We start from the raw sequence: 23,948 nt of genomic DNA, 5'->3' as shown, positions 1-23,948 counted from the left end.
CCAAAGATTTTCTGTCACATTCAGTCTCAAAGCATCACAATCTTATTAGAGCAGCAGCTGATTAAGATGCCGATTCTGACTGTAGAGGAAGATAGAAAGTGGGAATAATTGCAGAGAGCAAAAAACATTTGATTGTATTATTGAAATAATACCATTATTTTAATAACTAATCCTGATACCGTCATAAGACTCGTCGGCATCATTGTCAAAAGACATTATACAATCTTAAAATGATTATTTTGCTGCTGCTGTATTCTGGGCTCATCACAGGAACAATGACTGTGTGTCCTACATCGCATTACGGCTTTTGACTAATTTTGTCTCGAAACATGGGAGATAAACAAGCCTTTGGAGATAATTCTAGAAAAGCAGACGGAAACAATCAGTCAATTACAAATAATCATGTGTGGGTGAAATTATCGGGGAACATTGTATATTTCAAGTCTGCAGCACTTTAATAACTGAAAATCCGACGTTTAATTTCCTGTGTGGATTCCATCAAATATCCCCCCTTCCACTCATGACAATAACCACAGTAGCAGAAGTTGATATTTATCTACATATGGACATTATTTACTGGACTTCCACAACACCTTTGACTGTTACAATTTAACTGTGTGTAAATTGCATAGTGAGCAGGTCGCTACAGGAAAGGACACGACTCTCTGGAGTTGGTAAAGAATACAAATGTACACTTGAACCCATCGCGGAGGAGCAGATCATTCATACATTAACCTGCGTGTTTTGAAAACTCTCTAATCCGGGACGCAAACGTCTCATTCATTTCACTTCCAGCGAGCCTGCCCCTATTAAACTATCAATATTAAGTATCACAACTGTGCTCAATATTTGATGAGGCCTATTTTCTAACAATGCAGCTCTCAGGGCTCAGAATCAATATTTCAAAAAAGTAAATTTTTCATAACGTTAGCTTTGAAAGCCCCAGTGCATTATTCATATCCGTTACAAGAGTGGTGTGAAAAGTGACAGATTCCATATACATTTTATAAACACAGTGGAGGTGAAAACTATATGTTGTGCACTGATTCCACACAAGATTTGAACTATTCTGCCATTGTCCTGGATTTTCTTGGCAGGGGGGGAAACAAGTAGATTTCTGCCAGAGGCTGCGTATTTTTCCACCCCTGCTGTGTTTAAAATCCAGGGCTGTTAAGAGATTTCTCTTCTCTCTCCAACTTTTCTTTTGCTGTAGTCTAAAAATCCCATTTCAGATGTTCTTTCTCTTTGTCCTCCTTTTCTTTATAAGTCTTGTCCACAGTGTTCTTTACAGTCTCTCCTCCTCCTCCTTCTTTCTCCTTCTCCCTCTCTCTGATGATCTCCACCAGCCTCTGGAACTTCTGGTTTAGTTCCTCCATCCCGCCGACCACCCTCCCATCATCCTTTTCTCCATCGCTTTCCAGTGAACTCAGTGACTCAGCCCTCGAGTCACGACCCTCAAATTCGTAAGTCTGCAGTGAGTCATAGGGCGGCTGTGACAGGTCAAAGGTGACCTGATCCAGACGGATATTCAAGAGGTCTTCCATGCGGAGGGGCTGTGGGTTGCCAGGTTCTGCTCTCACAGCCCCTGCCCCGCACGGCCAGCCTCTGTCGTTACCAAACACCCCTCCAGGTAGGGCCAAAGGCTGCGGGGTCAAATCCTTCCTCTGGAGCCTGCACATATTCAGTAGCTGCACTCCTGGAGGGTACGGCCCGCCGCCGCTCCCGTTCACAAAGGGCCCGGTGCTGTTGGGATTCATGGAGCCCACAATGCTGTACGTGTCTCCAGGCAGGAACACAGGAAGGCTCACAGGGTTCACTTGACTGCCGTTTGAATAATTCTGCTCAGAAACAGAACGAATGGAGGAGTCCGTGTCGATGTCATCTAACGTGCAGTTGGTGTCTGCAGTGCTGATCTGAGTCTGCGACGACCCCGGGCGTCCATCCTGCTGGTTTGACGAGGAGCTGGCGTGACTGTGGCATGAAGACTCGTTGGGATCGCAGTGAGTCGGATTCACAGCGCCAGCCGCTGTGGATTCTGCTTCTGATAGATCCATCTGTAAAAGGAGGAAGATGTAAATGCAAGGATACGTATACAGAAGCAAAAAAAAACAAAAAACAAGAAGCCTTAATGATTTTGAATTTTGAATTTACGGTCATACTGATATACAGCTGAAGAGGTTAATGAAATTATTTACTGTGAGAAGGTGCTATTTGAATTTAGATGACTCAAATGAGGTACTCTGAAGTTTTAAAAATGCAAATTCATTCATCTGAACTTCACCTGACTTTGATAGTTTTTTGTGACAGTACTTTATTTTTATAGTGACAGCTGGAGTGGGACCAGACAGGTGGGAGAGAGGAAAGGATGACATGCAGAAAGGACCTGGGCTGGAGTCGTACTGGGCTGCTGCGGTAAACTATACATAGAATTCACTATAAGCATATGAATTTTCACCACATGAATCCAAGTCAAACTTTGGATGTCAAAAATTTCAAAGCATTATTGGTTGATGACATTCTAAATAGTCTCTTTTTTATGCATGCCACACTTGTGTGGTTCGGTTTTGTGTGCACTCTCCTCTCTGGGAAACCTGATTTTTATTTGAACTAATCAGGATTCATAAACGTCTGAATCAGATATAAATACAGATTGTTACAGTCAGTGTCAATCAAATCTGGTCAAGAATCTCTGATGCTGCAGATTCAGTTAAGAACAAGGCCAGAGAGAGATACGACTATTCCCTGACTGGAACCGTTATAGCTTTATCTGCTTCCTTATGGAGGCTACATACGTTCATCTGTTCGTGTTGTAATCTGACCTTTGCCTGATCATCGTTCTCTTTCATGTCAGCAGCGTTGGCTTCACCGCCTTCAGTCGCGTCAGTGACTTTGCTCTTTGCCACCGTGCGTTCTGCTTCGTAACAACCGGCGCTCATTTCACCGGAGCGCAGCAGAGGCTCAAAGGTGCTCTGGTTCTGGATGACGAGGGGATTGCCAACGTGACCTCCAGTCAACTGCGTTAGCTGCAGACCTGCCTCCAGAGGCCCAGCTGGATAATCTCTGAGAACAGGCAGCGTGTGGATACCGTAGCACAGGCGTCCGTAAAGTGGAGCCGAGCCCGGCCGCTGCTGAGGGTCCAGGATGGGGTGCGGGTTACGACTCCAGCTGTACGTCCTGGCCCGTGGCGGATTCTGCTGGGTGTACCATCTGCCAAGAGAAAAATGTCAGAGTGGCAGTCAGCCACACGCGAGCATGCATACGCTCCTACAAACCCCTCATGGCGGGAAACACTTTTTTTTTTTTTTTGGTAGCAGCTCACATGTTTCTGTTGTGCATGTGCTGAATTCTGTGCATGCTCTGCAGCGCCGTGATGTCAAACGCCGCCGTGTCTGCTTCCCCTCCCCCCTCATCATCATAGGATATGATGTTCTCCCTGACATCATCCTCCTCGAAGGGTGAGTGGGAGTCTCGCTTCTGATGGCGCAATGACAGCGAGAGTGCACACACCACTAAAGGCCAAAGAGGAGACACATGACCACACACTCTTCAAGACGGAAAAAACAAGCTGACACAACAACTCAGCGTCTCGCAAAATACCACCGATAAACCAGACGACATGGAGAACCAGTTAAACCTACCCAGCAGAGTGGTGACACAGGCCAGCATGGCAAGCAAGGTGACCAAACTGAAGATGAGAGACGTGGAGGCAGACGGGACAGGGAGACACACCATGTGTCTTTCCCACCTCCTGTCCCTCTGTCGGCCCCTGTCCTCCGTCTGCATCCCCCCCCGCAGACAGGGGCAAATGGTCACAGTGACTGTTCCCGTGTTGGTCAGACCCGAGGCGCCATCGCGCAGCACGATGGGCACGTAGAGGGTGAGCAAGGATGAGGCGTAGCTGGAGAGGGGCTCCAAGGCAGACTGCAGCACCAGGCTGGCTGTAACACCTGATAAAACGGGGGAAAAAATATACGGAACAAGGTCAGAGCACAGAAACAACAGCAACAACTGCTGTCAGGTTTTTATATTGAGCAGGAAAAAAGATTAATGGAGCAAGTCCGCGTCACCTCCACTCTCTCTAACGGTAAGGTTGAGGGCAGAGCTGGACTCTGGAAGGACGTTGAAGTGGACCGGGACTTCCTGATCCCCCTGGTCCTTGTCGATCGCTCGCAGAACCTGGACCACCTGCAGAAACACTGCAGTTTTACACCTATGTTTACTATTAAAATATGAGGATGTGTTTTTAGAAGTATTCTTTTGAGAACTGCTGATGCAACATGAGCTAAAGAGACACAAGTGGACTTAAACAGAAAAAGTAATTTATAGAAAATCAGGTTTTTCTTGCTGCTGTTCCAAATGTTTACATTTAGCAGTTTCCTCTCTGTCGAGTGGCTTCAAGCTCAAAAAATTCAGCTTTTTTCCCGTCACTCAGAAGAAAACATTCCTCCTATGTTCTTTCCTTTCAGCAATATTTTTAAGCAGGTTGGTGTTCTGGTATCTGCATGTCCCAGAAACCTGTTGATATGCGTGAATAAAAGTCTTGTGATGCGTGATCAGCTCTGACACCACCTGATATTGGCTAATGTGTTTTTTAAATTATGTCAAGCAGTACAAAATGTTGTTATATCTTGATAGTGTATTATTTATTTTACCGATGCTTTTATGTAATGAATAGGCTGCTTTAACTAAATCTAAAATTTTCCACTTGTGCACTAACAGCATTAAAGAAAGCATCAGGGGACATTTTAGAGGCAAAAAAAAAAAGTGCTGGAGTTCTAAACTTGAAAGGATGGAGGAAAACTCTTGAGAGGAAACAAATTAAATTTTTAGCTCCTGAAAGAAACATTTTCAGAGAGCTGCTGAGGCTGGCAGCTTTTCTCCAAACAATTACACTGTGTGAACCCTGACTGTGTGTGACCTTGAACGTGTAAAAGAACACAGAACATTAATTAAACAGAGATCCTGACCGATGTGTTTCAAGAGATTTAAATACTCAATGCATCTCATGAATATGCGCAGCATGTTTGCGCTAAGTCTCACACGCTGTTTAGAAGAAGGGTTTGAATCTTCTCCCCACAAGTGGGTCCATATGTCACTGACTGTTGTAACCACACCTATTTGAAGGGGTATATTCAATACAAGCCAGAGGTCAAAGGGCATGCCTGACAACCAATCCCACATGTCTCATTTGGAAGGATCACCATTCAGAATAGGGTCTAAAGAGGAATACTGAAATATGACCTGAATAGAGTCAGAGATATTGGCTTATTCAGAGTAACGGGGGAACACGTCTGTGCATCAGAGCCTGCTATTGACAGTCCAATGAATCCAGAGTGACAGTTTTTAATTTAACATCAATCTCACCAAAAGCAAACCCAGAACAGACCTGACCGGGGGCACTGGAGTCACATAAAGACGTTCTGTACTGCCTGTCCAACTCTGGTGCATTGTCATTCTGGTCTAGTGTCTCTATGGCAACCACAACCCTTGACACAAGGTTTGGATTATCTGAAAGAAGAGGAAAATGACAATAATGGTGACTTCATCAATGAATTTCCATCATTTTTACTCTTCGTTATGGATTTCCGGCCCCGGGTAGTGCTCTCTGTGTGAAATATGGCCGAGGCTGGTTCCGCTGCTCATGGCACCTGAGGGCGCGGGGCTGACGTACCCCTCTGTGTGGCGATGACAGTGATATTATGCCACTGCTCCTCCTCGCGGTCCAACTCCATCACCGTGCTGATGACTCCCGTGTCGGAGGCGATGCGGAACAGAGCCTCTGGGTCTGACTGGGGATCGATGGAGTACCTAGGACACCACAAGAACAGCTAGGAATGATCCAGCCAACAAAGGCCACAGTGAGCGAATGAGTGGGCGATGCTGCAACACTCACCTGATGTTGGTGCTCTGTCCTGTGTCTGGGTCCTCAGCGTAGACGCCCCCTACAGAGCAGATTGGGGGGCAGTTCTCGGACACGTCCAGGTGGTAGCGAGGCTCAGAGAACTGCGGCGGCTCGTCGGCGTTGAGGATCATCACCCGAACCGTTGTCTGGTCCTTAAAAGGACCTCTCCTCAGGTAGCGGGCGTCCACTACGGGGTTGGTCACCTCCACAGAGAACGTGTACGAGCTGCAGCTCTCGTAATCCAGCAACTGCAAAGAAAAAGCAGCTTCATGAAGGTCTCATGTGAGTCAGACGGACTGTAGTGTTGTTTGTCTGTATAATTAATGCTGGAGTCTCCTTTACTATCATGTGGGTAATCAATAATCAGCCTTCTTCTCACTCTCTCCAACCTTTTGATTTAAGATTTCACTTAGCAATAATTATTTTTCAATGCTCAAACTCGCTACACACTAAGGAGCCACAGTAACACCGGCTCCCTTTAACGTGACCTACGCTTTTAAACTGAGCGATCATTTTTCACACCAGCTGCCTATTACTTAATTGTTATTCATTATGCTTATGCTGAGCCCTGGGAGTCTGAACCTGTCAACAACACAATGGTTTGAGTGGAGTAATGAAATGTTTACATGACCAAATAAATTAATTTGCAATACCAGACTGGAGCTTATTCATTAATCACCTGAAATGTCACACATGAGTTTTTTTTCCTCATTATGAGACCATCTAAGGAAAATTCTTCATCATGAACTAAAGCTGCTTTAAACACCGACTGTCACTGACATCATCCCTCACCTTGTTCAGCACGATGACAGCCTCTTTGTCTCTTCCACTTATATTGAATATTTCAGCCTCCTCGGCGTCCAGGATGGTGAAGTCCAGCTCTGCGTTTTCTCCCACATCAGGATCGGAGGCGGAAAGACGGCCGACTTCCACACCTGGAGCTGCGAGCTCAGATACGGAGAACGACCACGCACCTACACGGACGTAGAGCATGAACACAACAGTTCTGAGTACTGTGAAGACAGCAGGATGGCATCCGGCTCAATGTGGAATAAACACAGCGGTTATTCACGGAATGAATGCGGAAATTTTAGTCTTTATTCACCTACTGTTTATACAGATGTGAATTCATTACTTGCCTTCTCATTTGCATGTACATTATGCATGTACAAAGGCATTGGTTCTGTGATTATTCCACTGATACTAATAGGCTGTAAAGAGCAAATGTTTTCTATAAATGAGGGAACCCTATTCAACTGTGATATATCATTCACACCTCTCACACATGCCCAGTTGTATTTTCCAGCTATCACGGTCTGGACTTTCATTTGAATTCGTAGCTGTGCATACGATAATAAAGCCTCGATAGATAGATTCACTGATATAACAGTTAAGAGTTGAGGTCACTGACTTCAGTGATCCCTGATTTTTTGATCTTCCACCTACAAATATTTCATGTTAAGCAGAGTACTTTTAAGCTAAATTAGCATTTAGTTTAAAACAAGCACTGCTCTGAATTTGTCTTTCGTTGTTGCTGAATTAGGGTTAGAGTTCATGCATTTTCTAAGTAATGAGATTATTGGATATTAAATGTGCAGGAAGTCAATCAACATTAATAATTTCTTGACTGTCATGCAGACAAAATGAGCACTCTGCTGTGTATTAATAATTCTTCCCAGTTTTACAGCAAGGCATTGTAAACATTCTTGGTGTTAGAACTGTTGGTTAGGTAAATGAAGCAACTGAAAACATTAATTCAGGTTCGCTCAGCTTTTTATACACATCTTTAAAGATTAAACAACTGATAATGAAGCAAATGTTTGTAGCTCATCATTGGCGATGCAGCGGAGCAACAAACTGCATATTCAAAGTGGTGCATTCATTTAAATCACAGAGGTGCTACCTTACTGATCGTGAGTCATTCAAATCCTCTACATTATGAAGATAATTTCAAAACCACACCCCTTGCATTCAAAGAGCAAAGAGCTAAATGAGCCGTTTGCATGAACTGTGACATTATTGTCAAACTGAAAATAATGGTCTGGAGTAGAGATGGCGAGGAAGGGGGGGATATTGTCACATATCAGTAAATAAATAGCACATTGCTGGCATTTGAAAATATTAAATTGCTTCCATACAGCACTGTATAGCAGCACGATATATCAACAAGAGGTAAAGGGTTTAAAAACATTAAAATGAATGGCAGTAAGCAGAGACTGAAAGGAGGGGGTGGGTTGAGTCTGAAGAGACGACCAGAGAGGTAGAATATAGAGAGAAGCAGTATATCTCTCAAAGACACAATCTGCAGTGATTTTACTGTCTATTGAAGCGGAACACACTGAACTTTAGGATGAAATATTAATAGCATGGAACAGGGAAAAGCTTAGATAAGAAAGAGCAAACATGATCTTTCACTTTTGTACGTCAAAGATGAGTCCATTTGAAGGGCCCAAACGGGAGTGTTTATATGAATGCTAATGCATCTCATCCAGGCAAAGGTTATCTTATTCCCACTGAAGCTAGAAACTATGATTAGGATGAGTGCGTCAGAAAGAGTGTAATACATGACTGACAGGCTGTTTAGCTGCTTTAGCATTTATATCTTATCTTCCACCTGTCAAGACAACTAAAACCCAAAGGAGACGGAGAATATCAGACTGCTGTCAAAAATGCCATTACATGTTGTTTAATCACTTCAATCTAAACACACATACACACACAAACACACACATATAAACACGCTGCAGTGCTACAGAGATTGAAAGCAGCAGGACTGAAGTGCTGATGTGATAACAGCGGCGCTTACTCCTCCTGAAGTGAGGGGGGTTGTCGTTGACATCAGTCAGCTTCACAGTGATGGTCGTAGTCCCTGATAATCCACCCAGATGCCCCCCCATGTCTTTAGCCTGGAGGACCACCAGATACTCATCTCGAGTCTCCCGGTCCATGTCAGGTACCGCTGTCCGCAGGATGCCTGGTGGAGAGAGCATGACGTGAAGCGAACATCACAACAGAGAGAGATTTTACAGCGACAAGACGTCTCTGGAGATTAGCATCAGAGTGAGCCAGATGCTTAAACATGTTAGAGCAGAAATAGTGAAAAATATATGAATCACGGCCTCTTTGCTCTCTGAACGGATCATATAAAATGCGAGTTAAACTGTTCTTATCCACATTGGACATATGTTAGCACAAGATACCACATATGATTTCTAACAACTCCTCTGGGATTTATGTATCTGGGGTAATCATCAGCTGTAAAAGCTTTAAGGGGATGTGTGGTCCTGTGCTGGGAGACGAGGGCCAGACCTGTCTGAGGATCCACAGAGAAGTAGTCCTGGCCCTGGGTGATGGCATAAACCAGCCGGGCGCTGTTTCCGTATGTTGGATCATCAGCATCTCTGGCTGTAACCTGGATTATAGATGTGCCTGTAAAAGGGAGGAGGTGACGAAGGTGATAAATCAAGGCAACTCTCAAAGTATGGCGGTCTAAGCTGGTGGCTGGTTCATGAGTTTCAAATGATACTCCCCACAAAGCTGTCTATTGAATACCAAGTACTTACATCTGCAGGATTAAAAGGATAATGCATTTCTCTGCTGTAGATCCGTATTTGCAGTCTCTTCAAAGCTTTCATCTTAGAGACAAAATACTGTATGACTAAATGCCCTGTTTTCCTGCTGAGCAATTGCATCTCTGAAGCTGTGCCAGAAGTAGTGTATTCATCCCCAATCTAGCAAAAGTTTGTTTGTCTGAGAGATACTAAGAATATATTTGAAGAGCAGAGATGAAGATAACACTGCAGCTGTAAACGCACAACTACAATGATTCACGAATAAACAGGAGATAATTCTACAGCTGTTTTGATAATCAATGCAATATTTTCAAAGTCAATAAATGACACTACTCTGTTGTAGTCTTATACACCTGTCAAATAATACAGCAATTTGAATACATTTTTCTTGGGCTATTTTAAACCAAGATATTAGTAATGCATATTATTTTGAATAAAAATGAGTTAAATACTGAATATCTATGATATGGAGAGCGGAAATTAAGCAATAGACAATCGTACATTGCAGCCACAGTTTTATGGGGTATTTGCAAGCATGGACTGCTTGACTCGGTGTGGCAGAAAGAGGAATCTCCATTACAAAGTATGAGACATACTTAGAGTATATTTTAAACATGCCGTTCATCTAGAGTGACTTTTTCTGCTTGCGCGCTTCCTCCCAGCAGCTTTACTGAAGAACAGATGCTACCAAGGTTCTGCTACTTTGGTGCTGAACACATTTCATTTCCTATCCGTTCTTCACAACTAAATCCCACTTGGTTTATTTTTTTTAGCTTCTGTTACAAAAGCAGAAAAATTAGGAAATGTCGGGTAACTTCAAACAGCTACTCTAAGGCGAAAAGCAGTGAGGATGAAACGGGGAAATAAAGCAGGTGTTTGAAAGCACAGACACGGCTGTAGCAGAGATTCAGATATAGAACCGATATAAATACAGGAGAGACTTGATGTGGCTGAACTGGTTACGGTTTGACTCAGAGCTGGCAGATATGGGACCCAACGGCAAACTAAATAAATCACTACTAACATTTTACAGCCACCTCTAAAGACATTTCGAGAGTTCTACCTATGTTGGCCATCTCTGGCACCATGGCAACGTATGGCTCATTGGGGAAGACGGGTGGGTTGTCATTGATGTCCTGCACTCTGATGATGAACTCAGAGGAGGGCTCCAAGGCGCGGCCGGTCTGACGGTCGGTTGCGGTCGCTACCAGTCGATATTGATCCTTCTCCTCGCGGTCCAGGGACTTGGTGACATGTATGTTGCCCGTGTTGCTGTCAATGACAAACACAGAGCCCACGCCCTCTCCCTCCAACATATACTTAGTGTGGCCGTCTCCTTTGTCCATGTCTGTGTGCAGCTGCAAAATAAATCATCAGGAAATGACTGTAACACCTTCCAGCAGCGTCACCTGCAGGCGCTCTGAGCAGGTATCACTCATTAACACTCATGCATTTGCCAGGCAAGGACTGTAAGACGGTGAAATGTGAAATGGGTGATTTGTGTGAAGATGCAGGCAGTCAGTGAATCTGACTTGAATGGCACCAGGTGTGGAAGATACATGGGACGGGGGGGGGGGGGTACTGACGCATGCAGATAATTAACTCAGTGGACCACACGCGCCATTGGGGATTTGTTCAGGGCAAAACCACATCACTGTGGACAGTGGCTCTGCACGTGGCCTACATGTATTTTCACAGATGCATTCCACTAGCATAGCAGTAAATCACTCTATCTCTTCTGTCCATCTGTCCCTTTCTTCCTTTTCTTTCAAATCCATCTGCCTGACTTTCCTGCTCCCTTTCAACCTCCCCCATCCAGCTCTTGTGTTTGTGTCTTTTCATCAAGATACTCAGGTTAAACGGAATGCCCGTCTGCTCAGATTCTACCCCTCCCACCCGTTTTGCTCTCTGGCACAGAATAACCGTTTGGTATTTAATGGCAGAGAGGATATTAGTGTGAGTAGAAAGGTAAAAGGCCAAACACACAGAAATAGAAAAGCTAAAGAGATTAGTCAGCCTTCATCACATCGAGCTTTCTGACCAAGACCCTTAACATTTCTGTAGTCCTAAGGCACATCTGCACATATTCATAATCCACAAGGCTTACTCACAACCTCTGCTGTGGACTTCAGATCCTCATGACATCCAAAGTCTCAGTTTAAGTCAAATGCAACAATGACTCTCGGACAAATTTACATTAAATCATTTGGAAGAATATTCATTCTGCTGCAGAGGATTTGTCTGTACAGCAGAGAAAAGGAGAGATGTAATTGCCCACAAAATGATGCATGTAAAATTACTCAAATCATTTGCTCGGTTTAGACAGATGTTTACTGGAAAGTGGCTTTACTCTCTCAACATGAAGCACGTTAACAACATACGCTTTCGACAGTATTTACCGACTACATGGCACGCAGCAGAGAGCAGGAGGAAATATAGATTAGTGTGTATTCATGCGTGTGTGTATTGTGTGTGTGTGTGTGTGTGTCTTGGAGGATAAAGTTGGGGATTATAGAAACTCATGATAGCACACCCTACAAATTGCTAGATAAGGGACTCAGAGTTTTTTTTATTCATCCCTACACCCACATCCCTCACCCCCTTTCTTCCTTAAAGCTCGCTTCGATTTTGATCCCACACTTCACCACGAGAGACATCTTTGTCAAAGTCTGTACCGATCTACCTCGCCGGCTCTCACAGCCCCCCCCCACCGCCCCCCAACCCTCTCCCTTTCTATCGTTGTAGCCCTCCTCTCTTCGCTGTCTAATTGCTGGCTCAGTCCTGCTGTGCTTCAGTCAGCATGGAAAAACACTCTCACTGTGGGGAGGAAATTTATCCACTCTGCACAAAGAAAGCAAGAAAAAAGAAATTGTCTCTTTTGCTGTTTCTACTGCTTTCTTTTCTATAGCTAATCTGAATTTCCTCCCTTCAGTCATGAGCTGCATCCACCTCCAAGTTCATATCTGATTCCTAAAACCCTCCTGGACAGTCGAAGTCTTCTCTTTCTTTTTTTGGACTCTTGACAGCTCACATCTAACCTTGCAACGGCCGAAGCTTTAAACAGATAACGTCTCGAGATTGCCTCTGAGAGAAAAGATGCCGCAAACCCTCTCATGACGCAGGGATGCTTTACCACAGGAATATCAGAATCACAACCATGTTTGTAGACGAATGAGCTGTCTCATGTGTCTAGTGATTGCTTTAACACCCCTCCCTGACTGTATCAGTAACAACCAGAGAGGTAGATTAAACATTTATGAGGTGTATACTAAACTGGTATGAATCCAATCTAGACTGTCACAATAAAGAATACTGCTACCTACAAAGTGGTTGGCAGCATTCCCTGTTAGCGCTCCAGCTGATATAATCCTCTGAGTATATTGTAGCTGCCAGCAGCTACATTACTGTGGAGCTCCTGACTATGAATTGCTACAAGCAAACCTCTGAGATCGGAATGGTTCAGGTGTGTGATAGGATTAAATCATCTGACACACTCTTCATGTGGAAACACTGGTGTGGTGAGTAGAAAACCTCCAGTATGTGATACCACAAGCAGCAGGTCTGCAACAGAAACAAGGTGCTGGATAAATGAGGAAACTAAGAATACACATTTATTTGGTCCAAACAAATTGTAATCACAAATATCCAAAGTGCAGCCGTAACTCCTTCATCCTATCTCAGTGTCACTGACCCTTTGACAATCATTACCAGTATTGTGTCGCGTTCTTAACACCTCGCTTCTGTGCAGACTAAGATATTCTCACTCAGATTTGTTCAGATGCAGATCATTTTGGAGTCTGTCAAACAAACACACAGAGATGAAAGGAAAAAGAGGAAAAACTGGAGGAAAAATGACAAAAAGTTTGGTTGTGAGCTGAACATCAACAAAGACACACTCCCACACAGGAGCAAGCTTATATATGACAGTTGGTATGTTGGCTGTATTGAATGAATAAACAAGAATAATATAAACTAAAAATTTGCTCTGCTTCCCTTCTGACTGCGACTTCAGATGGGTTACAGTTCCAGCCAATCAGAGAAGGCCATTTCTATTTGTCCATTTTACTTAAACCTGTGGATCACTAGTGGTATTCTGGATCTCTAGGAAAGAAGATGAAAGTAGTTTTGATTGTGTAGTTTTACAAATTTCTATTATTAATTTCTTTAACTAGATAAATTCTATCATCTTAAAAACATGTCATTTATTTTGGCATATTTTTTCTTGAATTACTGTGTAACCTTTAATCTGCAATTTATTCCACTATGACTGAAATACATCTAAAACCAAAATATGACCTTGTTGGACAGATGGTGCTACATCTCTAATCACGTCTTTAAGGTGACTGAAGGGAATTAATAAGTAATCATGATACTGTAATATTAAAGCCAGTCCACTGAACCTTTCCTAGCTTAAGTCCCTGCTCTGAAGGTGAAAAAAGGGAATGGTTACATTTTCCTCTTTAAGGTTCATATTTAATCATTTGTGGCCAGCAGTCATACAGGAGGCCAATTAGCAGATTTATCTGCTATAATCCTGTCCAGTTCTGTACTGCTGACTCCAGCTGTTGGGTGACCAGTATGGCTGGTCAACAAGCAAATATACTAAATCATAGACTTGCAGAAGAATGAATGCTAACAGGTTCATGAACAAAAATTTAAAATGTTACTCCATAAAAAAGCATCTGAGCCTGTGGAGCTTGGTTCTATGCTGTATCCACAAGAAATCTGTCAGACCAAATAAAGATATTTAGAGTTTAATACCTGAGATTATGTCACAGTATCTCCACAGATCACCGCTATAGGAGACCTTATAAAATCACAACCTCGTCTACGATGTTATCTCAATGAGCTGACAACCGGTATGAAACTCACGTTCTTAAAACCAAATAAAAGCACCCTTTGTGAGTTTGTGACTTGGTATAGATGGTTACACACTGTGAGTGCCTGCAGGTCCTGGTAGATAGTGGTCCATGTTACCACATGTTAAGTTAGAGAGACTAAAAATAAGTGGACGGTGTCAGAAAAAAAACAGACACTCCCCACATCGCACCACCCACATCATTAGTTGGAGGTTCTAGACATGGATCGTCTTTTCTTTTCTGGCTCTGGTTTGTGTTCATAGCCCCAAAAAGTTAAGCTGCCACAGCTCCACCACCAACTTGGCTCACCATCTTTGAACAAAACTTCTGCTCAGAATCTGTAGATCAGCTGTACCTAGAAAAGCCTTGCTTTAGTTAAATGTTTCAGTTCATAAATAAATTACCCAGTCTTCCATTAAACATGTTTCGATGGATGTCATTTGCCAGCAACAATCAATATTCTATTTACAACAGGGTACCAGCAAAACACAAGACTCCTCCAAAACACGTTTCCAACGATGCAAAATTCATCCAATTATCGTTACATCAGGATATTATTTTCGTCATCCCTACCGCAACAAAGTCAAGGACTGAGCTTCCTATCATGAAATGTAAATCCACTGTTTGGAAACCTTCAGAGCCCTGAAACGCTCGCTGTAGCATGAGCAGTGAAACAACAGAAACAACACCGGGAATAAACCGGGAACAAACGGGAATCTCGACAACTTTATGGGGTATGCTCAGAAAACAACTTTATCTCAGACGAGTAAGTGTCGTTATTGAGTGTGTATGTAGTCAGCAGTTACAGCCCTGGAGGAGAAAAGCCAGACAGAAACAGTGAGTGTCCACGAGTTAGCGAGCACACAGAGAAGGAAAATGAGAAAGGAAATGAATCCGACTGAGTTAAAGAGGCTATCATCGTACACTTGTCTGCATAGCGTCTCATGAATACATTAATTTGTGAAATGCATAAATGAATGTATTGAGTGGAGTATAGTTTTGTTTGCACAAATTGAATTACTCTCCCTTCAAAGTAAGTTTGATGTGTTGGGGAAAATTGCTTCTATATTCTCACAAACGAGACAAAAACAATTAGAGATGATCAGAAACAGGTCATTCACACAATGACTGGCGGCGACGGCCTCTCACCCGTCCAATGAGCACGGGCTCTGGTCCTCTGTACTCCTCGATCACAAAGAACTGGTTCCAAAGCCAGCTTCTGCGACGGCGAGGCCGAGGCTCCGCCCGGCCAAGCCGTGGCCATGACCCGCCCTCGTCAGAATCGGTGACCCTTTTGAAGCGAGTCGACGTTCCCTCGGGCTGGGCGTTAATGGGACCTGTCTCCAAATGGATTTCAGGCCGGAGAACATGCTCCTCCTCTGAACTCGGCGCTAGACGGGGAGCATTAATTACACCTTCAGTGTCTCCATTAGTGAAATTGCTTCGTTTCTGGCGGTGCAGAGCGAGTTCAGGGTTACGTTTAGGTACGAGGTGTTTGGCAGCAGACGGCAGATACCGAGCTGTGGTTGTTTGTCTCATTATGCTGCCTTTTAAGTCATCCGGGTTTCTGTCATTCATTCTTAAAGCTAAACTTGGCTGAGTTCCTTTACCATCCTTTGTGCCATGAAGTTGGTTCTCAAGAGCTTTAAAACTGGATTCTGATTGAGGTGAAACTTTTTCACTTTCGTTCCAAATTCCTTGCAAATCTTGGTCTTCCTCAAAAAGGACACTGGCTATTGAAAGGCCACTTCTTTCCCCATCACAGAATAAAAGAAACAGAAGCACAAGCAGCGCTGCCATTGCTTGGGTTAAATGATCACTTGGCTTCAAACCCTGACCGACGGTTGTCTGATCAGACGATGGTTTTCATGATGGAACATCTTGTCTTGAGATCCTGCACGTCTCCAAGTTTGGGTCTTTTTTCCCAAGGATAAGTGTTGGTGTTTCTCACATGTTCCCATGTGACACACTGGATCCTGCACATGATCACCTGAGAGTGGACACCAAAGGAGAAAAATAAATGTAGACGATACGGTCTAATAAGCAATTATCTACAGAGGAGAATTCCTTTCATACCAGATGTTATTCATACAACAGTCATCAATACTGCCTTTGTGTTTGAATCCAGGTCTTGATCACTCAGGCATTTTCAGAGTATTGAGTGTGGTCTTTAAAATGTTCAGCTAATTTGGGGCCAGAGGGCCTGACGGTGTGGCCATGCTCAGGTCCTTAACTGTTTCCTGTCTCACACAATGTCTGGACATCAGGTGATGGATGATACCCCTACAGATGGCCTCCTCACGCCTCAATGCCTACTAGTGAAAGAAGTTCCTCTCAAGAAATTAATTAGTCTAATAAATAATTCAATCAATTACTTGTCCTCATTTCCCAAAAGTTTAATGGTCTGACTTTCGTTAGTATTTGAGGCAGATCATGGCAATTGATCTCTGGAATTTGATGAACTGAAGTGTCAGCAGATTAACGGCGTTGAAACTGTGTAATCACAGTTTTACCATCCACACTTTACTTGCATCCATCATTCTGCCTCAGTATTTTCTGCAATGAATGTCAATTCTCTGACATCTGTTTTTCACCTTGATGCACACGGGGAGACGTGAATTATCTCATAAATAAACTCCGCTCAGGAGTGCATGAGTCACTGGCGTGCAGAGACGCAGCTCTTAAACAATATGAAAGTTATAATGGATATTTTCTTAAGAGGTCTGCAGTGCAATAATTAAAAGTAAAATTTCTAAATAGGACAATAGAGTGTCTAAACAAATCATTAACATCTGAAGTCAAAGAACATGAACGACAGAATGCGCTGCCTCTTCTGAGGTCTGACTGACAAAATGAGACGTTTGATCGGACTAATTTAAATGTAAATAAGCACAGAATGGGACGACTGCAGAGCAGAGCAATGCACGGGCCTTGATGACGCTGTATGATACCCACCATAACATTTTATGATGTGTCTGAGTTGATTTGCTTCATATGAGTGAAAGAACCCTTGAAAATCAGATGTATGCTCTTTTTCATTCCAAACAATGACCTACTTTTTAACAAGTTGGCTTTCTAACACCATGGGTTTGAGCATTTGATCATAGCCACTAGTAATAGAATTAATCTCTTTAAAGAATTTCTTCTGAAAGAGAAATTCACTTTGGAATTTATTTGATTCCTTCTACAACCTAGTTATATCAGTTCATAACATAGGATTTAATGAATTATGTTCAGCATTTGCATGTATTTGCCATCATCCTAAATATCACATTATACAAGAAATGGCTCCTGCAGAACACTTTTGTCTTCCTCAGCTATACTGCATATTAGCATAGACTGATCTTACAGCTTACATTTTTTCTCTGCTAGCTTTGCTTCCAAACCATGTTGCCAGCAGAACATGTCATTCACTGTTGTTTGAAGTCTTTAGAGTATCAGCGCCTATGAGATATGTGTGAAATGTAAGGCAGGGAAAGAGGATGAAAGCGTGAGGACGATTTGCCGTTTGCCGGCTCAGGATGGAATGATGAGTGGTGACATAGCCTGCAAATTGCAAATCGCTGTTTCAGTCTCACTTCACTCTGCATCGAGTCGCTTCACTGCAATAAAGCTATTTCATTTTTATTAAAAATAGCCTGTGCATGTCAGGCCTTTTACATAGGGAGAAATGGGAGATGGAGGCGGAGAGGGAATGGGCTGGGCAGGGGTGGGGGTGATGGTGGTGATGTACAAGTACATGGGGAGTAGGGCGGCTTGGCTGCTTTTAACGACCGAGACGTGGACAGATTTGACTCCATTTGAACATTTGGCATTTTCTCCCACTGCCATTCGTTCTAAATCTTTTAGGCTACTCATCCAATCACAACGGCTCTGCCCTGCTCAGCGGACACATGGAAATCTCCTAAGTCTTTCCAAATCAGACGGGTGAGGAGAGGCCCAGTGTACTCAGCACATCAGTCACCTCATTGTAATCGTGTTTGGACAGACAGCTCGACACTAAGTGATACATCAGGGCTGTGCTGAGCAAGTTTTCAGCCTCACACTTCTCATCAGTGTCACATGTGAAAATGACAGGAGATCTTCTTCAGTATGGCTGTATGTACATTCTGGCTTCACAAAACTTTCCACTAACATTTCAACCATGATATATAACTGTGGATTTTGCTTTCTTAAAATTTATACTGATTTGATTTTCTTGTTTTGGTGGGAATGTGTTTTGAAAGCATCCTTCCACGCCTCCAGGCTGAGAACACGTCCTACACTAATGCATTTGTGGTCCAATATAGAGGACGCTTCTGTCTGTAGGCATCCACAGTGTGTCATCAACAAATAAAAGACGGTAGATTTTTAAAGTACACACCACGGCTCCCCTTTGGTCTCCCACATCCACGCACACTCGCCCACATACGGCGGCTCATTAGCATACCCAGCAGAGCTACACCAAAGTGGCCCGGAGCGTGACCCTGCCTCGTTAGACGAAGCCGGAGAAAATGACCTACTTGGTTACCTTAATGTGATTTACACACTTGGGCTAACTATTATAATGAACACAATGTCTTACAATTTAAAAAAAAAATTTTTTTTTTAAAGTACTGACGTCTAGCGACCCCGAAGAATCTGCCGCGTACGCGTCAAAACGCGCGCCGCAGGTGAGCGGATAAGGAGCGAGCGCGGGTAAACGCGACCGCGTACCCCAGCCCAATTTAAACGGAGCAAAAGCGTTATCCGTCACAATACTGTACCATCTGTCAATGCTTAGCGTTCATGTCAGTCATTAAAATACGTTTTTTTTTTCCCCCCTCCAAAATGTTTATCACAGCCGCGTTTCTCTCCGCTCGAACAGCTTCCACCTACATTCCACGGCGAAGGGTTCGCTCCAAACTGGCGCTGGAAGAAACACCTAGAAAGCGTCGACCCGTGGCTAATCCTCCAAAATGATCAACGGAATGATGAAGTGGAGAGCAGAAGAGTGGAAACTTGTCTGCTCCACTTCAATAAACCAGTGGGTCGTGAAGATGAAGTCTTTTTAGTGGAGAGTGCTTACCGCGCGTCTGCTGCTCCGGTGGCTCCGTGGGTTAACGGAGCTGAAATGATCCAACGTGGGAAGAGATGCTGAGGTTCATGTGAGCCCACTGTGAGGTCTGTCCACCAACAACCCACTCTCTCCCTTTCCCTCTCTTCCTCTCTCTCACCCTCCTTCCTCTCTCTTTGCCAATCCCCATTAGTTTTTAACTACATCATAAAGACGATGGACACCGGTGCATGCCCACTGTGGGACTACACACACAATGCGTTGATATTAATGCTAATTAAAATGTCTCAGTTTAAGCAGATTGTATTCTAAATCATAGCTGTCATTTATAACGATCATATTTATTATTATAGTTTTAAATCCTTCAGTACTTCCTGGTCAGGCTGCATCATTTCCTTGAAGCTGTGTTCTGTGACCTGTTTAAATGTAGTCTGTATAATCATCCTCAATGTGTTAGCACACAAACTCGACCAGAAAATTGCAAAGCAAGGATGCATTAAATGGGAAATTTCACCATTAATGTCCCCCACTCACTAAACAGGATGTAACATATGACTGACTGTACTTCTCCAGATTCATATAGAGCACATTTCTGACACACGGCTTCAATAAATCTGGACTTTTTGGGCTCACTTTAAAAAGATGGCATTGCTATTTGCATCATTGAATGTCATAATGCAGGTTATTAAGGAATTTTGTTACATATTGTTTGTAATGCCTTGTAATTATTGCAGTATTTCAATAATAAATATATGCTGGACACTATATTGTTTCAAATTGACTAATTTAAGGATCGGTGTTTAAATTTAAGATTCTTTATTGTACAGACAGAAATTCAATCTCTGTATTTGACCCATCTCTACATCCACTGTGATGCCGGGGGAGCAAATTTAGGTTCAGTATCTTGCTCAAGGAAACTTCAACATCTAAACTTCCAGGGCTGGGAATTGAACCGCTGATCTGGTAATTTGAGATCAACCTGGGTGCACCCTGTGGTGGTTTTCACTCACAGCAAGGAGCTTTTAAGTATGAATGTCAGTGTGAGGTGTTTCTGTGTGGGGTGTCAGTGTTCTCCCAGTGACTGAGGAGGTTCCCTCCGGCTGCTCCGGCTTCATACCACCATGCAATAACATGCAATTTAGGTGAGCTGGAGACTATTAATTTCCTGTTGGTGTGAAGGTGAGCGTGAACGCTTGTTTGACTGTGTTGGCCCTGTGATGAAATAGCATCCAGCTCTCACTCAGTGATGGATAGGATGAGTTCCTGCTTGCTTGCAACCCCTGCAAAGGACAAGTGGGGGTAAAATATTTTGTTAGGTTACCATTTATTGTTTCATACCCCCTTGGATAAATAGTTTGGAATCTCTTTAACTTGAAAAGGCAGACTTTTATCTTTTAATGATAAGTCTGCTTTCAACACAGGAGCAGAATCACATGCGTCAAACATACATATTGATGTTTCTTGATCATCGTTGAGTTCTGACTGGAAACAACAGCTTTTAAACAAGCAGTGTTGAGACAACTGTTCAGTAATATGACTAGAAACAAGCTGGCAACCGAGAGGTCACTCCTCAGATATTTTGCATCCAGCTGCGTAGGATACAAGACACAGCTGAATACATGCCAAAACCACTGCACAAATGCAAAACACAGCCACACTATGATCAATCTGTTTGTCAGGATGTGAGAGCACACAGGCACAAGTAAAGAGATGGAGATTTGTGAGAAAGGTGCTTTTAAACATATTTGTAAAATTTGACTCTGTTTGGAGAATATGTATTTAAAATTCGTAAATGCTAATTTTTAAAAAAAAAAAGATGTGTGTACTGTTGTAACATAGAAAGCAAGGTCAGTGACATTTTACTTGTTCATTCACAGCAGTGACGTTCCCTACGGTCTCTGTGGAGTTTGTCTGTATGGAGACGAGCCTGGCAACGTTGAACAAGATGCTTAAAAGAGGGCGAGCAAAGAAAACTCCAACGCCCACTGAGATACAGTTCTTATGGAAAGCTCAAAATGCAGATTACAATAACATTCTGTCGCTTCTCAGTCTCAGAAATCCTTCTGTAGTTGCCAGTATTTAGGCTGCCAAATTGGTTTCCACTTGTTTTTTTATGTTTTCCATGCCCAATAACTCCGTCATTAATGACTTTCCAAAGATGGGAATTATGGATGAGGCTGGGGACGAAGGGAGGCTTTCCCCTCTTGCTAACTGCTGCAGTCAGTGATGCAGCACTTCTAGCGTGTGATTGAAAAAACACTCGACTCTCTGATGTTTCGCTGGAGATGTGCCGAACATCTTCATGCAACCCTGCCTTAATTTATATCACACTGTAAATGCAGCTGGATGCACATACAGTATATGCAAGCACCTGCATTAATAACTCACTTTGTGAAAATATGCTCATCATAACAGCGTGAACCACAACATCATGCACAACCACATTTTGACTGGTTTTAGCGTACTCCATATGCTATATAGTTCCCTCCCATATGCTGACTGGCCACCCTTTCAGCATTAAAAATTCATCACCAGACTTCAGATACCTCGACTGAAGTTTTAAAAGGCAGTAGGGATGAGCATGAATAACCCTATACCATCTTCCCTTACATCCTTTACAGCCATTGTCACTTGAATAATTACTATTATGATTAATTTGCTAGCAGACTGCTCAAACAGAATGGCAGGCAGGTTCAGCCAAATTTCATTTACTCATTAATTTGTTGAAGTATCAAAGAAAAGTAGGATAAATTCCGACAGCGGACACAAATCAGATTTCAAGTCCTAACTTTTCTTTCCCCGTTTCCGTTGCTACACCTCCTTTCTCCCTTTCATACTTGACAACACATTGTGATCTTCAGACTCCAGTCATTTCGATTTTTGGACTGTTTCTGACCATTCTTTTGGCTTCCCTCCGTGGTTAAACAAATGCAGGAGAAGGTTGTAATTAGCTCTTCTACTTGAAATGATTCATTATGTCTTCAAGTCTAAATCAAAATGTCAGCCAGCAGTGTGCCGTTAGAATTCATTTCATCATCAGTGCAAACAAAGCATCAGCAGTTTATTAGATGGAATGATATGCATGCCCAAATCATTTGAGAAATAGCCCGGAGGATACAACTGCCTGTCCTGTTCATTAATTTACTATCTGCTGCAAATATGCCATCATGTCTCCTCAAAATACTCCCCAATGTTTTGCCCGTGTCATTTTTGTTTGTTTCATGTCATTAGTCTGACAACGTTACATCCTGCCTATCTTTTCTCTCTTGTCACTGCATTTCTCTGTAATATTCCTCTTTCAAGTCCTCCCTGCTCCTGCGAGTCCATCCTTTTGAGGAGATGTGATAGATGTCCACACAGTTTCCTGAGTATGCGTCTCTGTGTGTGGCTCTGTACACAGCCTCCCTGGCTACTGATGTGGCTTCTTCCACTGTCAGTCCCCAATGGACTGATTGGTCCAACACTGAGTAGGCATAGGGCGACCCTGAGCCTACGGAGAAGAGCGTTCCCTGCAAGCGAGTGCCATCACTGCAAACATAGTGCAGACTTGGTCCAGAGGAGCTCACTGTGTTTCCAGCAAAGCCATGTTGACCACTAGAGTACTGAGTCTTCACCAGAGAAGCATTCTCAAGACTGGGATCTTCAGATGTTCCAAGTTCAGTTGATTGACTTTTTGTTGTTTCTGTCCAACCACTTAGCTCAATCTTTGGTCTTCCGTCTGTTTCGCCTCTGTCCCACCCACACAATGTGGCAGCCACGCACAGATCAGTTCCTTTAAATGGATGAAGCATGTGGGAAAGAAGTTTGGCAGCTCCGCTTGTGGATAACCGGCGACCGTGACGGAGCTGGTAGAGCCGCAGTTCTCGAGCCAGAAACCGTTTCCAGAAGGCACAGTCGGCTGAAGTGCCAGAAGTCGTACCCACTAAGTGGCTGTGAATGGGCACGATCTTCTGGGAGGCTGGACATGCCACGAGTCCAGAGCAACTGGAACGAGTGTCTGCTGCAGCCAGAACACCTCCCTGAAACATGAAAGCTAGAGTGGTGGTGCCATGAGACACGGGAAAAGGTAGAGGGACAGGCTGAGAGGAGGCTGGAGGGAGGATTGAGGAAGAAAGGGATGAAAAGATGGAATCTTCACCAGATTCAGGACTGGAGCTCGGGATGGTGTTGATCTGCCCAAATTGGATCGGACTTCCGCTCAGGTACTCTGTGACCGGTATATAAAAACTGAACTGACTTGTGCTCTGGCTGAAGGTCAAACCACTCACGTTGTTGCTGGCGGTGTTTTTCCCAAAGGGCAACAAACAGCATTCAGGGTTCAGAGTATCCAAAAAATATTCCTGGGATCTGCAAATGTTCTGTAAAGCCATTAAAAATAATTAGCTGTTTTGAATCTCTCATCAAACTTGGAAGAGACTTGAAATTTTCCCTTGTGTGACTAATAAAGGAATATCTTATCTTAAATCTAATCAAAAGTGTATCAGTTGTCTGACAGCATGTTTAATGTCATCTACAGAAGTAGACTATGTACCTTAACAGAAGTCACACTTTATATAGACAGAGCCCATTCATCTACATGT

The 23,948-nt window shown here is 43.3% G+C and overlaps 2 protein-coding genes across 2 annotated transcripts; both read right to left on the bottom strand.

The window, feature by feature from the left end:
* Positions 1 to 311: 311 nt before the first annotated feature.
* LOC137598816 (cadherin-24-like) lies at positions 312 to 15,596 on the bottom strand. Its single transcript, XM_068319306.1, has 13 exons — positions 15,483 to 15,596; positions 10,538 to 10,832; positions 9,212 to 9,331; positions 8,709 to 8,876; positions 6,695 to 6,876; positions 5,894 to 6,150; positions 5,672 to 5,808; positions 5,387 to 5,508; positions 4,068 to 4,185; positions 3,639 to 3,947; positions 3,320 to 3,509; positions 2,820 to 3,207; positions 312 to 2,054 (listed from the first exon to the last, which is right to left on the bottom strand). The coding sequence occupies exons 2-13, from the start codon at positions 10,818 to 10,820 to the stop codon at positions 1,215 to 1,217; spliced, it is 3,114 nt and encodes a 1,037-aa protein (XP_068175407.1). The 5' UTR covers positions 10,821 to 10,832; positions 15,483 to 15,596; the 3' UTR covers positions 312 to 1,214.
* A 7,041-nt stretch (positions 15,597 to 22,637) lies between these two features.
* psmb11b (proteasome 20S subunit beta 11b) lies at positions 22,638 to 23,738 on the bottom strand. Its single transcript, XM_068319177.1, has 2 exons — positions 23,096 to 23,738; positions 22,638 to 22,933 (listed from the first exon to the last, which is right to left on the bottom strand). The coding sequence occupies exons 1-2, from the start codon at positions 23,736 to 23,738 to the stop codon at positions 22,638 to 22,640; spliced, it is 939 nt and encodes a 312-aa protein (XP_068175278.1).
* Positions 23,739 to 23,948: the final 210 nt, after the last annotated feature.

Source organism: Antennarius striatus, chromosome 7 (genome assembly GCF_040054535.1).
Source record: "Antennarius striatus isolate MH-2024 chromosome 7, ASM4005453v1, whole genome shotgun sequence".
In the NCBI taxonomy this organism is placed as follows: domain Eukaryota; kingdom Metazoa; phylum Chordata; class Actinopteri; order Lophiiformes; family Antennariidae; genus Antennarius; species Antennarius striatus.
Note: the sequence above shows the minus strand (reverse complement) of the source record. Positions and strands in the feature narration are given on the sequence as shown.